Source organism: Musa acuminata, chromosome BXJ1-8, assembly GCF_036884655.1.
Source record: "Musa acuminata AAA Group cultivar baxijiao chromosome BXJ1-8, Cavendish_Baxijiao_AAA, whole genome shotgun sequence".
Taxonomy (NCBI): Eukaryota; Viridiplantae; Streptophyta; class Magnoliopsida; order Zingiberales; family Musaceae; genus Musa; species Musa acuminata.
In genome coordinates this window covers 48,096,256-48,110,669 of record NC_088334.1, presented here as the reverse complement: position 1 = coordinate 48,110,669, position 14,414 = coordinate 48,096,256, and the positions used below count along the sequence as shown (strand labels likewise).

The 14,414-nt window shown below is 40.3% G+C and overlaps 2 protein-coding genes and 1 long non-coding RNA gene across 3 annotated transcripts; 1 reads left to right on the top strand and 2 right to left on the bottom strand.

Moving 5' to 3' along the window:
- Nucleotides 1-499: 499 nt before the first annotated feature.
- LOC135588399 (UDP-glucose 4-epimerase GEPI48-like) lies at nt 500-8,632 on the bottom strand. Its single transcript, XM_065080515.1, has 9 exons — nt 8,279-8,632; nt 6,965-7,014; nt 4,659-4,794; nt 3,263-3,364; nt 2,955-3,182; nt 2,049-2,130; nt 1,410-1,492; nt 1,212-1,303; nt 500-1,100 (listed from the first exon to the last, which is right to left on the bottom strand). The coding sequence occupies exons 1-9, from the start codon at nt 8,477-8,479 to the stop codon at nt 977-979; spliced, it is 1,098 nt and encodes a 365-aa protein (XP_064936587.1). The 5' UTR covers nt 8,480-8,632; the 3' UTR covers nt 500-976.
- A 657-nt stretch (nt 8,633-9,289) lies between these two features.
- On the bottom strand, nt 9,290-12,239 carry LOC135589199 (uncharacterized). Its single transcript, XR_010476645.1, has 3 exons — nt 11,836-12,239; nt 11,575-11,707; nt 9,290-9,573 (listed from the first exon to the last, which is right to left on the bottom strand). It is a non-coding gene; the product is annotated as an uncharacterized LOC135589199 (long non-coding RNA).
- A 301-nt stretch (nt 12,240-12,540) lies between these two features.
- Nucleotides 12,541-13,405, top strand: LOC103996483 (pathogenesis-related protein 1C-like). The gene has a single exon (XM_009417404.3). It carries the CDS (start codon nt 12,641-12,643, stop codon nt 13,280-13,282), a length of 642 nt encoding a protein of 213 aa, XP_009415679.2. The 5' UTR covers nt 12,541-12,640; the 3' UTR covers nt 13,283-13,405.
- The last annotated feature ends 1,009 nt before the right edge of the window (nt 13,406-14,414 follow it).

Below are 14,414 nucleotides of genomic sequence, written 5' to 3'. Positions count from 1 at the left end.
CGCTGTCTAGTCCACCCGCCGTCGATTAGCCGTCGGATTCGAATCGTCCGTCCACTTTGATTTGAATATTTTTGAATCATGATCGAGCACGATTTTCGACATGGATCGTGGTCGAAGCATATTTGACCCAATGAAAATTGCAATCAGTTAAAATATGTCTGAATTTGTGTTCGCGTCGTTAAGAAACTCGTTTTAGTAATATTTTAAGTGCTTGCAAAAGCTTCCATGTCTGAGATTTCATAGAAAAAATATGTGATCGTAGCATGCGGGGACAAACCTTACGGGGGCAAGAAGGCGAGATAAAACAGGTGGGGTAGCTCAGTAAGAAGCGCCTTGCGGTGGAAAACCCAAAATGATGGCTTTTCCTCGATACACCATCCCGAGTGTTCTAATTCTGCATCACCAAGTTGACCTTTGCATCAGTCGACGACTTCATAGATGACCTTGGTCAGAGCACAACAGAGAAGTAGCAAACACGTCGGTGGATATAGATAGAATATCAGACAAAGTTGGTCAAATTTACGCAAAGAATATATCATGTACATCGTATGACCAAGTTTGACAATGCCATATACATCAGATGATCACACACACGCTGAAACAATCTACATAATAGCAACACGTACGGCTCATCCAAGGCCACATCGAATGCCTGCCGAGGCAAGGAAGCTACTTCTGCTCAACCATGGATAAAAGAATCAACAGACATATACTACGTGTTGTGTTTAAATACCAGATCTTGTGCTGCTATAGTCGATAGCTGATGTGTGCCAGCAAGGGCAAAAAAGAATGGAACCTAAATAGGGGGAAAAAAGAAAGCAGAGCAACCTTCCACTGAATGCCTCTCTGATGACGACAGAAGCATGTTTATTCACAAATAATCTAATTAAGGAATCATATCAGCTGGACATATGCCACATCTATATATCAAATTATCAATTAGGAATCCTTCTCCATCCCTGCTGAAGAACTGATGTTATTTGGATGTAGGGCACTTTCCATTTCCGTTAGCAGCGGTCTCGGGCAATTTATATCCCCAAGGGTTCTTGCTGGTCCAGTTCCACTGATCTCGGCACATCTCTTCGATGCCATACTTTGCCCTGCACAAAACCCATCATTGCAGGCATTTTTCAGGTCACTCGAGCATATGCTAGAAGAGCGTATTTTGGATCAACTTAGGCAAATAATGGTGACGGCATGCTACTACATACTTCCAGTGTAGCTCCTTCTCCGCTTTGGCAGTGGATGCATATACAATTTCGGCATCCCCAGGACGCCTTCCAGCCATGACCAGAGGGATTTTCTGAAATGATTTTAGAGGTCAGAAACTATGGAATACACAAAGAGAAGGTGAAAGATGATCAAATCTTAGATAGTTAAACAAAGATTACAAAAAAAAGTAACAGCACCTTCCCGGAAGCCTTCTCAAACGCTGCCACTATTTCCAAGACAGATGTTCCCCTTCCAGTTGCGAGATTATAGACATCACATCCTGTATCTTGCAGGAAAGCTTACAATTACATCACAGAAAATGAGGCCTTCACTATTGACTATAATTATATCTCCTTGAAAAAGAAAAATTAAGGAACAAAACTTTTTCTAAATCATGTCAAATCTATTGTTTAATTAGTTTAACAGATTTCAGTTAGTTCATTGTTCATATGTTTCCTATCACCATTATCCTATTTTATCCTCTCCAATGCACCTTCAGATTATTGACCAACTGGGAATGCCGTTGTCAACTCTGGTGTTTCCACGTGGACACTTTTCCAACCTGGATGATGTGCGGCTGTCCTCTTCCCTTTTGCTACTCCCACCATTTCATCCCAAAAGTAAACAGATTGGCCTTTCATATTTTGTTATTTTATCATGCATATCTAATAGAGAGTTGAAAACTGTCAGTTTGCCTTTGTTCCAACCAAAGTCGATTCATAGTCATGATAAACTAGATAATTTAAGTTCATGTTGCATGTGAACATTGTACAGCGTCTTAGATGGTCCCAAAGCCATCTAATTTAAACACAAAATTAGTGCCATTTTATACACACCTATGTGAGAGCCCTCAAAGAGCTTCTGCAGGGCTGCAATATGTCCATCTGCCAAGTCAACAACATGAATATAATCCCTTACCTGAAATCATAAAAATGAAGTCCATTAGAACAGAAATTGTGAATCATAAAGAAAACCTAAATAGAAAAAACATTCTGCATATAAAATCCAGCAGATTGCTGGAAGGTGGAAGCCTGAACAAGATAAAGATAGATATAGTTAAGTTACATGAAGTCATGAACTATATTCGGGTAAAAATAGTACACTATGGAATAGCAAAACCAACAAATTTCATGTGGTTATTTGATATACTTTGTCATATATCCCTCATAACACATGAAAGAGCTGAAAACCATGACTGGAAATTGCGAAAATTATTAGCATACTATGGGAAAAAGACAGACAAAACAGATATCGGAATTGATATTGTTATGGAAACACAAAAGTCAAAAAAATTTCTTGACTGTGTTTCTAACCTTCTAAATTAACTTCCCACTGAAAATGTGAAAAACTTAAGCTTGTTTTAGTGTCAGAAAAAAGTGTAACCCATAACAACTTTATTATGACTGCATCACTTTCTGCATTCAGACACTGCAAATTCATATGACAGATATCAAAACCCAGGTAAAATCTATAGCTTCCAAACAATGTAGTGGTTTCACAGAAATACTGCATTCAAATCATAGTCATATCCTCCTCAAAGTGCTGATACCCTCAAGCATTTAAAGACTGCATTCAAATCATAGTCATATCTTCCTCAAAGTGCTAATACCCTCAAGCATTTGCTTAAGACTAGGTATGCCAAAATCATTTCCAAGCACTAGACTAATATTTCTAGAAAAAAATTATTAAATGGATGTAAAAAAGCAAAAAAAAAAACAAGTTTACATGTTAAAGAACAGTACCGCTGTGCCATCCTTGGTTGAATAGTCATTTCCAAATACTGTAAGGGCAGATCTCCTTCCAACAGCAACTTGCTGTACAAAGGGCATGAGGTTATTGGGAATTCCACGGGGATCTTCACCAATGTAGCCACTGGGATGAGCTCCAACAGGATTGAAGTATCTTAATAAAATAATATCCCACTCATTGTCACCTTGACAGATATCACGACACATATCTTCAGTCATAAGCTGCAATGATATGTATACAAGGATATTAGCTCAGGCAGTGGGTGCATTAAAAAGAAAGACAGGCAGAGAATGAAAGAAACCTTAGTACGTCCATATGGGTTTATTGCGCACAAGGGATATTCTTCTGTACAAGGCACTTCCTTGGGTGATCCATAAACTGTGGCTGATGATGAGAATACCAGCTGAAAAGTTTAAGATATCAGGCACCCAAATGGTTCATGTTCAAAATGGTCAAGAATAAGACATAAAAGTGACATTCAGGATGAAATCCACACATGTAAGATAGATAAAATAATTCTAATACATAAGCTGAGGAAATAAACATACTGGAAAGTCAAAACATCCAATTCAACAATAATTAATATTTATAGAGAACAACAGGCAAAGAAGCCGCCGACAAATGGCCCACAGCAAACTTTGATGTTTCCACAAGTAATCATCAATACATCCAAGCGAGGGACACCACCTAGGCAACTGGCTTTTCAAAGGTCCAAGCCAAGTGGCTGCTCAAGAACCTAGATGGGGCCTAGGACCCTAGTTCCTACCCTTCTCTTCTTAGGTGACTGCTTAAGTAATACAAGTAATTATTAAAAAGGATCACAGATTACACATATAACAGTTCTACAAACTCATGTGACAAATAACAACAGCAAATGCATTCTTAAAAATATTTATGCATGTTATCAGCCATCACAGACAACATTCTATCTTGTTTGTTATAATTAGTACTGATGTTTCCATTTATTTCTGTTAGTATCTCAAGTGCATACTCCAACAAAGCACCTGACCAAGATGCATAGAAAGGGTAATCTATTAACTCTAAGAGAGAATTTCTAGTTGGGAGTTTAAAATTTCATTATATGTTTAACTAAAATAGTTACTGCAACAGGAATACATATCATCTTATGTTTTTAAAAAACTTTTCATCGAACATATTAGTACTATAAAATAATAAAAAAAAATTCAAATCCATACTATCTTGAGGTATCATAATTTAGTCGTATGCATGCGTGTCTAGGCCTTCCACTAGGCCTTTTTAAGGAGTTATCATCGAGAACAATGACCTTATACAAGGGATACAAAGAGAGAAGGGAGAAGAAGAATAGAATGTCTTACAAATGGCAAATTATTCAAAAAACCTAATTTGAAAGATCGATGATAAAGGAATAAGATTACTTTGAACACTCTTGTTTGTGGGAAAATTATGAGATGAAAATTGGCATCAGAGAAGAAAAATACTTGTTATTAACTTCCAGAATGAAACACCTAGTGGGCTTAAATTTCTCCTCATGAAGATGACTGGACATATAGTCCCCAGACATTATTACTCACATTTGCTTCAAAAAATTATACACTCACATTGTCACACAAGTAATATTCATTTATCTACGTAATCAGATAGAAGTTTCTTAATTTTGTAAAAATTTTCAAAATGTCCATAAGAGAGGCGCATGTGAAATAAATGTCCCATATTACCTTTTTGCATCCAAAAGCAGCCATTACTTCGAAGAGAATTATCGTACCAATAAGGTTGTTGTTGTAATAAAGCAAAGGTTTTCTAACACTTTCACCAACAGCCTTTATTCCAGCAAAGTGTATAACAGCATCAAACCTGCAGAGTCACAGCAGAACTTGAGCTTAAAAGAGAGCACAAACCTTCGTACAAGATTATGTGAAAAAAAAATAATTCCAAGTGACAACAAAGCTCTATCTTGCATCACTTACCAATGCCCACCGTTGAAAATCTACCAGCACAGCATGTGCAGGTCATCCAGATTGACCAACTACACAGCCATCACCATTGCTTTTACACTAAGTTACACTAACATCCACTAGAAAATGCACTAATAAAAGTATCAATCTTTCATAAAGGATGCATTTCGTAAAAATATTTGTTCGCATGCACAATTTTGCAAAACCAATAATAAGGAATAAAACCTTTATGTAGGCATTCAGAAAAAGAATAAAAATTTAGTTCATGTTTGGAGATAATTGCTTCATACAGATCTACAATAAATCCTAGACAAGAATGCACTCTTAGGACATCCTTATCCCAAGAGGATTAATAAAGAAGTCTCTGCCATGCTCGACGGTTAATCAAACTCCCCCATATTTCATTTTATGTCATATAGGGTGAATGACTCATGAAAGAACAATCTTATAACATGCTTAAAGAACTTAATTCCATCTGTAGCACAAGACAACCTCTAAGGCTCTAACTAGTCTTAGAATCTAGGTGTCGGTAAAGCTTTTAACTTCAGAGAATACCATTCAATTATTTGTGCCATTGTCTAAATGCAACATACAAAAGCAACGCACTGAATGGTCATGACATATTGATATCATCTCTCTCTCTCTCTCTCTCTCACACACACACACACACACACCCTCTCTCCCCCCATCCACATCATTCTATCATAATAGAAATATTGAATTGCATCAGTCTACCATATTAACAAACAAGTTGTGCCTTATTGCTTAGAATCTCTTCAATGCAATGTTACTTATGTGTACTTTGTTCCCAACTTCTTTACTCATATCCATTTCCATCTCAACAGTAATCCCATTAAAGCTATTTGCTATGCCATCTCTCCAAGAATGAGCAAAGATTGTATTTCTGCTTCTTCTCCTCCACGTCCCACCAGCAATTAGCTGATCCCATCCCCCTCAGTTCTCTTTGCAGTCATCCATGCTCGCCTCTTTCTTTCTATTGCCACTTTTAGTCTGACCGCTATTTATCACGGTCCTCTAATCCTTCAGCCTCCACAACCACACTATTGCAGCTACCAATCCCCTTCCCCTTTGCCTCCTCTTCATGATCCACTGAATATCATCATTAATTGGTAGTCCTCAAGGAACAACTATGTTATTTTCTTATGGAATAAACCTCCATTATTTTATCATTCATTGTATAATTGTTCTCTAAAGAACCATTAGTATCTTAGTAGGCACATGTTGGCACCCTAGTTTAAGCTATACCAATCAATATTATGAAGAAAATTTAGTTTTAACATTTGCTTTAGTATTGACTCATTTTAGAAAGTTCTATCACATGTTATTTCAAATACTTTCAATTGCGCTCCGTGCCATATATCAGCACTGGTTGCACAATGCTATTTAATAACTTTGATAAAGATGATGAAACTAGTGACATCACTGACATGGGAAAAGATAGCTAACTATATTAAAACAGCCAACTTTAGCTATCGTCAACTAGATGATGAACCTATGTTATGTTTACCCCCCAGATAGCTAATGCAATTCAGTTCGCAACCTATACACAGTAAATGTACCAATTCACCTAGAAGCCATCCTCGTTATCAAGGAAAAGAATGTGACCTTGTCATGGTTTTAATCAAATCAATTTGTTTGACTCTCTAGAAGATGCAACCATTGACCTCTTCCACAACCATTATACAGTGGAATCCTCGAAAAGACAATCTAAAATTCAACATAATAAAGAAGAAACAAAAGGGGAAAAAGTCTTTAGTGTTATCAAGATATCTCAATAACCATCAATTCGAGATCATGGGACGAAAAAGTGAGAACTTTCTAAATGATGACAGAGTGCGCTAGTGTAGTCTTTTACTTTTCGTAGAGTCCCAAAGTAATAATAATAGAATTGAACAGTTCAATGACCTTTGTATATTATTCCTAGTGAGAAAATGATGATAATAATCATGAAAAACAAAGTAATAATAATAGAAATCAACAGTTTAATAACATAGGTATGATATTTCTAAGGAGAAAATGATACAAAAAATCATTATGAAGAGACTTACTTCGTGGAAGAAAAAACTTTTTCCAATGCTTCTCTGTCTCGAAGATCAATCTGCAGCATACACATACTTCAGAAAACCGATCTATAAATCTTGTAGCTCTTATTGTCAATCATCAGATGACTTGAATTTGACAAAATAACTAATCATGTGTGCCAGTTGAAGCAAATTCTTAACATAGTCTTGGCTCTCATCTAGTTCCTTGTTACTTCAATTTCCACTGGTACTTCAAACTTCAAAGAGGATCAAACAATACATTTGTGTAGACTACATAATTTAAACAAGGCCGGCTACGAATAAGAATGCAGCATGGACTCAGCATTGTGATGTGAGCATCAAATGGTTTCAATAACTTCTTTGGAGAAAAAAATCATATTGTCAAGTGTAGAAACAACTAAGCACATATGATAATTGTGGTCAACCTCCAATCATGGAACTACACCTTAATGTAAAAACTCCAAATCCTAATTGGATTAGAAGCTTCTAACCACTAGGAACTATGTTTATGGAAAAAAGGCTTATTTGTGGTGCTCTGTACAATGAAATGTACACCATGTAGTTTTTGAGTTACAAATTGCAACTAGGATGACAAGAATGACCAATGTCAATATACACCTCAAAAGTTTTGCCTACGTCCTGCAGCAGCAAGATTAAAGTACCTAAAGAAAGGCTTAAAAGGGGGAAGATGTACATGCCTTTGTTGAGAAAGTTGTCCGTTCTAATTAAGTTAAATCAAAATTTCTTCAAGAAGTTAAAGAAAAGTTACCCATTTGAACACATCAGGTTATGATTCTCGTACGATATGGTAGCAATTACCCTGGGCAGTTGACTCCAGACGGTGTCAAAGAAGCCTGAACTCGCATCTAGAATTTGACATTTTACCTAATTTGTTGAAGACTCCAAAGAGGCGTTTAAGACGCATGATCTGGCATCTAAAACTTGACGGCTCCCCTAGTGTGGCATCTAGAGCTGGCTCGTTTCCCTCGTTTGACGAAAGAGATGTCATGACCACAGAGATCCTAAATTGCAACACTATTAGGAGCTACAACCCACCGCAAATCTACCGATTCATAATGCCTGGAAAATACTACAAACCCAAGATGAAATTCACGAGAAGAAACCCAAGAACCACAATCATTTCACAACGGAAACGGCGCAGACGGGAACAAGAATAATCTCGATCGAGAAGTAAATCTTGCCAATCAAGAAGCCACTCGCATCTCACAGATTTCAAGACGAACCATCGCAACACATCCAAGAACCCTAAATCTCATAACCGATTCCGCAGGCGTGGAAGCAGAGGGATCAAATCGGTACCCGATGGAAGTCAAGGTTCTTGCCGAACTCCCCGGCGAGCTCCCTGACCCGCTCGAGGGCGACCTCCGACGAATTGTCGAGGTTGTCCACCACGACGGCGCGGTAGCCCCCCTTGAGGAGCTGCAGCACCGTGTGGCTGCCGATGTACCCGGCGCCGCCCGTCACCAGAATGTTCCGCGCCGCGGCCGGCGGAGAAGGCATCGGATCGGCGGCGGCAGCGGCGCGGCGAAGGTAAACGGAGGAACCGTCGAGATCTGGCGAGGGGAGGGCGGGGCGAGTGGGCGAACGCGAGGAATTTGGATCCGGGGGCGAGTGAGGAAGGTATATGTACCCGCCATGGTCATAGACCGTGCGCTGTCCGTGAACACCCCATCATTTTTTTATTTCTTTTTCTTCTCCTAAAAGATTATTCCATGTTGATTGTAGAAGTGCAGACTGCGTACGTGGCGCGAGGCGATTGGAGGGCGCTGAAACTTACAGCTCAGTCCTCGTCCGTGGTCGGAGGATGGGGGACGCGGCGCGGCTTAGCTGTTCGGACCCCGGCAGGAAACAGCTTCCTCAACGGCATACGGTGACGCGAGTGGCAAAGTTTATTTGGATCCCTAGTGAATGCAAAATTGGAATTTGAGAAGGGAATTGTGCAAGTTATTTTAAATGTTAATTGTCAAATATACGGAATATTTCACATCATAATGTAACTCCGAATATTTCCAGTCAGATCGATCGATGTAATCATAACAATAAATCTTAACACGAAATTCCTTCAACAACAACGGTATAAAATACATTCCTCTCTGTATGAAACAAACACCGACACTCTCTTGCTATACTATAATATTATCGAAAACGCGCATTAATTTTGTTACAAAACATTGGCATATCGGAATCATCAACTGTTAGATGCATAGCATTAGGATATCGGTGCAATCTGTATTTTATTTTATGAAATACATATATATATATATATATATATATATGAATAAAAGAAAAGATCACCATGATGAGGCACCGACCAGTATAAAGAAGTAGGTAGATCAGTTAAAACCGGAGGGACGAGGCTCCCCTGCCGCCATGCCTCGACCCAGCGACTAAACAATTTCGCAGGCCCCACGGAGTTAAACCATAGCGGGCCCACGGCCGACAACCAATGGAAGGGCGGCACGGGAATACAGTGGAGGATGCGAGGAGGACGCGTGGCGTCATACTCTGTTGCAGGCCACTTGTTCGATGGAATGGTTCTGAGGGGACGGTGGATTTGTGAAGGACGTGGTGTGAGAGGAAGCTGCCTGTTGTTGCTGCAATATATAATGTCAAACAACAGAACTTAGATTTGTCACGTATAAGAGAAAAGAACTGCTCAACCGAATCTAGAAAATAAATGATTGACTTGGCTCATTCATACATACACTTCGAGGAAACAACGTTCATGTCTTTTATACGTGCAGAAGAAAACACACGGATAGATGGATCCAAAACTTCCCCACTATAAAAGAGAGGGACAGAGAAAAAGAAAGTTTATTGTCATGACAAGGGATGTTAGGATGGGTTAAAAGATACTGATCATTATGATTCGTTTTTGCTTTCTATACACAGTGGAAAAATATTGTCTACTTGTTAATCTAAACATGTTCTAAACCGGATCAAAGGACACTTGAAAGGTATTTAACCCATCCTAACTTCCGACTTGCTACGACTGCAGTGAACATTTAGTTGGAAGGTCGAGTCAAAAGAAAAACCCAAAAGATCTCTCTCCGCAAGCTTACAGCTTTGTTTTTGTCCTAGCTGTAATCCAAACATTAAATGCATGTGCACCTACTTCAAAGGTCTCATTCTTCGGTTGAAGCCGCCACCAACCATCAAGTCACGAGAGACAAAGCCAAGCCAGTCTGCTGTTTTTATGCTGCACGTCCTTATGGTCTTTGATTTAACATTTGGTTTAAATTATTATTGGAAGCTTCAGAATATTTGGATGCAAGGTTTGGTTAGTCATTATTGCACCTATTAAATGCTGTGAATGCCTCTATTCAGAAGTTATCGTATTCTAATGGCTCCTGATACTTTAATAGGCCATTAACTCTCTCATCGGCTGAACTTGTCCAACTCCTATAATCTTAGTGAAATTGCCTTCCACTAGGAGATGCTTGACCATTACATATATCCAAGTCAGAATTTTTTTCTACTCTCGACTCAGAATTATACTATAAAATGAGCCAGAATTTTATATTGGTTGCCTTTTCTTTTTTGTCATTTGACTTGATTGTCCAACCATAAGACTCTCTCCCTCAAAGGTTCAGGATTGTTCTTCTCCTCACACTAGGAAACCATCCATCGAAAGGAGGTCCAACCATTGTTGTTGAGCATGCAGTCTCTGTGGCTGGATGAGGTGATGAAAGGTTGTTGTCATGCCTTGTCTACTCGTAAGGTACAACTTACAAGCTGATCTTCAAGTTTAGCTGTTAACTAATGAGTTCTTCATGTGCACCAGGTGAATACATAGGATAAAGGATGGATGAGCCTAGCAAACATAGGATAAAGGATCCTAATTAGGGAGGGCAACTTGACAAGGTTGGGAGAAGATGACATTTGGTGGGAGGGTAAAATTACCCTGTTACGACATGGTCGATCAGTGTTCAAGTCATGCAAATAACCTTTTTACTTGGAAGGTTGGAGATGTTATTGAAATAGTTGTTACCTTAATGAGGTGGGCATCCTCTTGGACAGCTTCATCAGGCATGAAAATACTGGCCATCCAAAAGACCAAGACATAATTGCTAAATGGGATATGGCTTATGAGACTTGAGATTAGAAATAATGAAATGAAATTCTATAGGCATGGTGTGGATTCTTCACAACTTTGTTGAGAATCATAACTATTTTAATTAAAGTGGTATCGATAATTAGCTTTAAACTATGTGGAATGACAAACGTGCATGCATGTTTCAGAAGCAGAGGGTTTTCCAGTAGAATTTTTAGTTAAACTGGTAAACTATGACTCAAAACTATCTAAGAAAAGTCCCTTTGGATGAAGAACAGATTTGTCCACCTCCCACTTTTCCCTTCCTCACTTTCATTGAACACTAAAGCAGTGAATTTTCTCAAGAAAAGAAAGCAATGCATTCTACTTTTACCTAAAAAAATATGCACCAAGGAAGTGAAAATCGAGTAAATAAACTAATCCCTGCTATTTGATAGATTCTGTCATAGAGATGCAAAAAGAACATAAAAGGTTTGGGGTGCAATGGCAAATCTAGAAGAATGTGCCTTAACTAAGATCATAGTTCAAGGAACAAACTCACCAGAGCTGTGTCATATCTACATTGTTCAGCAACATTGAGATTTGAGATGCAGTTTTCCCACAGAACATTCTCTTGAAGAATATTGATTAAGAACTAGCACTTGGGTGCCTTTGTTCTCCAGTTGCTGACAGTCCTGCGATTTAAGCACAAGACACCAAGTCAGACACTCATGCATCATGATCTTCCATAGGGCAACATGCCAGAACGGCACATTTACCTCTTCCACGGAAGAAAGGAACATATGAATGGAAACATACTCACACGCGGCGGCCAAATCAAGATGCTCGGTTAACATCGGGAGGAAACCGGATCGTTAAAGAAAAGAGGAATCATTTCGATAAAGCCTACACGCATGGCGGGGCACACGGACACGAAGATCGAATGACACTCCACCCCCCGTCTTTCCACGACCTTCGCGATCATCTCTACCGTCATCGTTGCTCGCGGCATCGTCTCCCTCGTCGTAAAGGTCTCTTGCGGCGGCGGAGTAATTGGCGTTGGAGGAGGAGGAGGAGAGAGGACGCCGAGGGACATCGGTCATCGTCTCTCTCAGGAGCACGCGAGCGAGCAGCTGATGGGCGCGAGGATGAGGAAGGAGAAGTGCGGCGGTTAGAACGAGAGGGCAAGAGCGTTCGCCTTGCGTGAAGACGACGGGGGGCTGTAGGCTGGCAACGGATCCGTTCCTCCCCGCGTCACTCAGACGGTTACGTACCGGCCAAGTCACTGTTCTCAAACTCATTCAGGAGAACGTAACAGAACGCTATGATTCATCGTAACGGTCCATCGTTTTCATCGTAACAAATGATATATAATAATAATATTATTATTATTATGTGAATTATAATAGGCTGTTTATGGAAACCAAGAGACACCAGTCTTGACCGGCACATGATCGTTGACATCGAACCATTTTTAGTTGGTTTGAAACCGTAAGACAACTTCCACCACCACTCATTCCCGATTAAAACAGCTGCCTCCTCCTCCTTCTCCTCCTCCTCCTCCACCTCCTCCACCTTCTCCTCCTCCTCCACCTCCTCCTCTCTGTTGCTCTCCGCATCACCCACGGATGGCGGGTCCGATGTCTGCTGTCCTCCTCGTCCTCCTCTTCATTACTCCTCTCTCCTCCCAGCAACAGGAGTTTCCGTCCGTCGACGTGCCGCAGGCCTCGCCGGCTCCAAGCACCGATAGCATGAACGTCAGCGTCAGCCATGACAGCAGCGCCGACGCCGCAAGTCCACCGCCGGTTCCGAAGCGCAGGTACCGCGGAAAGAACGGGCGGAAGAACATGGTGCGGGAGTTCCTGCATGCGCATAACCAGGTGCGGGCCTTGGCCGGCGAGAAGCCGTTCGAGTGGGACGACAATCTGGCACGGTACGCGCAGCGCTGGTCGGAGAAGCGGCGGTCCGACTGCGCCATCGTGCACTCGATGGGGCCCTACGGCGAGAACATGTTCTGGGGGTCGGGGTGGGACTGGAGGGTGGCGGACGCGGTGGGGAACTGGGCCAGGGAGCACATGTACTATAACCCGAGCGACAACTCGTGCATGTCGGGGAAGATGTGCGGCCACTTCACGCAGATCGTGTGGAACAGCTCCGAGGCGGTGGGTTGCGCCCGGGTTGAGTGCTTCTCCGGCGGCGTGATCATCACCTGCAACTACGATCCCCCGGGCAACTGGGTCGGCGAGAGCCCCTTCGGAAGCTTGGAATGAATGAAAGCTGCGGAGGCTCCTTTACATGGCAACTACTGTATAGCTATCTATATTTATTATATGCTGTTCATATATATAAAGCCAAGGTGGAATGAATATGATGGAATTGTTGTGGCCGTTTGATCTTTAAACTTGCAACCAAGTTCATAATCATACATACATACATATATATGAGTACATGTTAAGTTTTAGGTGAAGGCAAAATGATTGAATATTTTACGGTGCAAGTTTTCTTCCAATTGATTTGAACGGTTGGAAATAAGGAATTAAACTTCAGTTTTAGGATTTGAAAGGATCCATCTATGATATTTATGTATGATTTGAGCATCGACATGAGCACAACACATATGATATGTTACTTATTCTGATCATTTTATTAATACTTATTGAGTTTAAATCATTCATTAAAATATTTAACATCAAATTAGTAAAAATATAAATTAATTTAAATCTAAGACTAAATTGAAATGTTATTATCTCTTACACTTAAAAACTTAAACATTGTCCTTAAGATTCAATATATTTTTGATTCGATATCAACTAAATATAAAAGTTTATCTTCAACCCAATGAGAGAGGAGAGAGAGGCGAACTTACTATTTTAAATTACTTATGCAAGTGACACCTCGACTATTTATAAAGTTGCAAAGGGCAAGGGCTTGCGCTTACATAAGTAGTATATCGACCTTTGCCTCTCCTTTCTTTTTCTCAAAGAGGAGTTGAAACTTTAAGGACCCTCTGAAGGTATTGGTGCTGCGAAGGCAAGAGGCCCTTCGTTTGGTTTTCTCTTTGGAAGCAGCTCTTTGGTTTCTCATCCTTTTGGGGGTGGAGCACCTTCACAATGATCTTCTACTTCTTCGGCTTATTGATGTTAGCATGATGGCTAGACTGAGTTGGTGTTAATACCTCGAGCAATGGCTCATGAACAGTGGCCAAAGATAAAGAGGTCATTGTCGTACTCAAAGAGGAGCAAGACCATTTTTTCTTCAATGAGTGTAGATTCATACCTGTAGAGGATCAAAATCATAAAAACGTAGAGAATAAAAAAGATAAGTGATGTGAAGTGATCGGGTGTTTCAATCATTCCCTAAAGAGCCAAGTTGAGACCCATGTCAATCAGTCAGTCCTTATCC

Coding starts and splice junctions, on each gene's coding strand:
- LOC103996483 (XM_009417404.3), top strand. CDS start 12,641: ATGGCGGGTCCGATGTCTGCTGTCCTCCTCGTCCTCCTCTTCATTACT.
- LOC135588399 (XM_065080515.1), bottom strand. CDS start 8,479: ATGCCTTCTCCGCCGGCCGCGGCGCGGAACATTCTGGTGACGGGCGGC. Junction 3,365..4,658: donor CTGCTTTTGGATGCAAAAAG/GTAATATGGGAC, acceptor TAAACTTTTCAG/CTGGTATTCTCATCATCAGC. Junction 1,493..2,048: donor CTTTGAGGGCTCTCACATAG/GTGTGTATAAAA, acceptor TGCAAGATACAG/GATGTGATGTCTATAATCTC.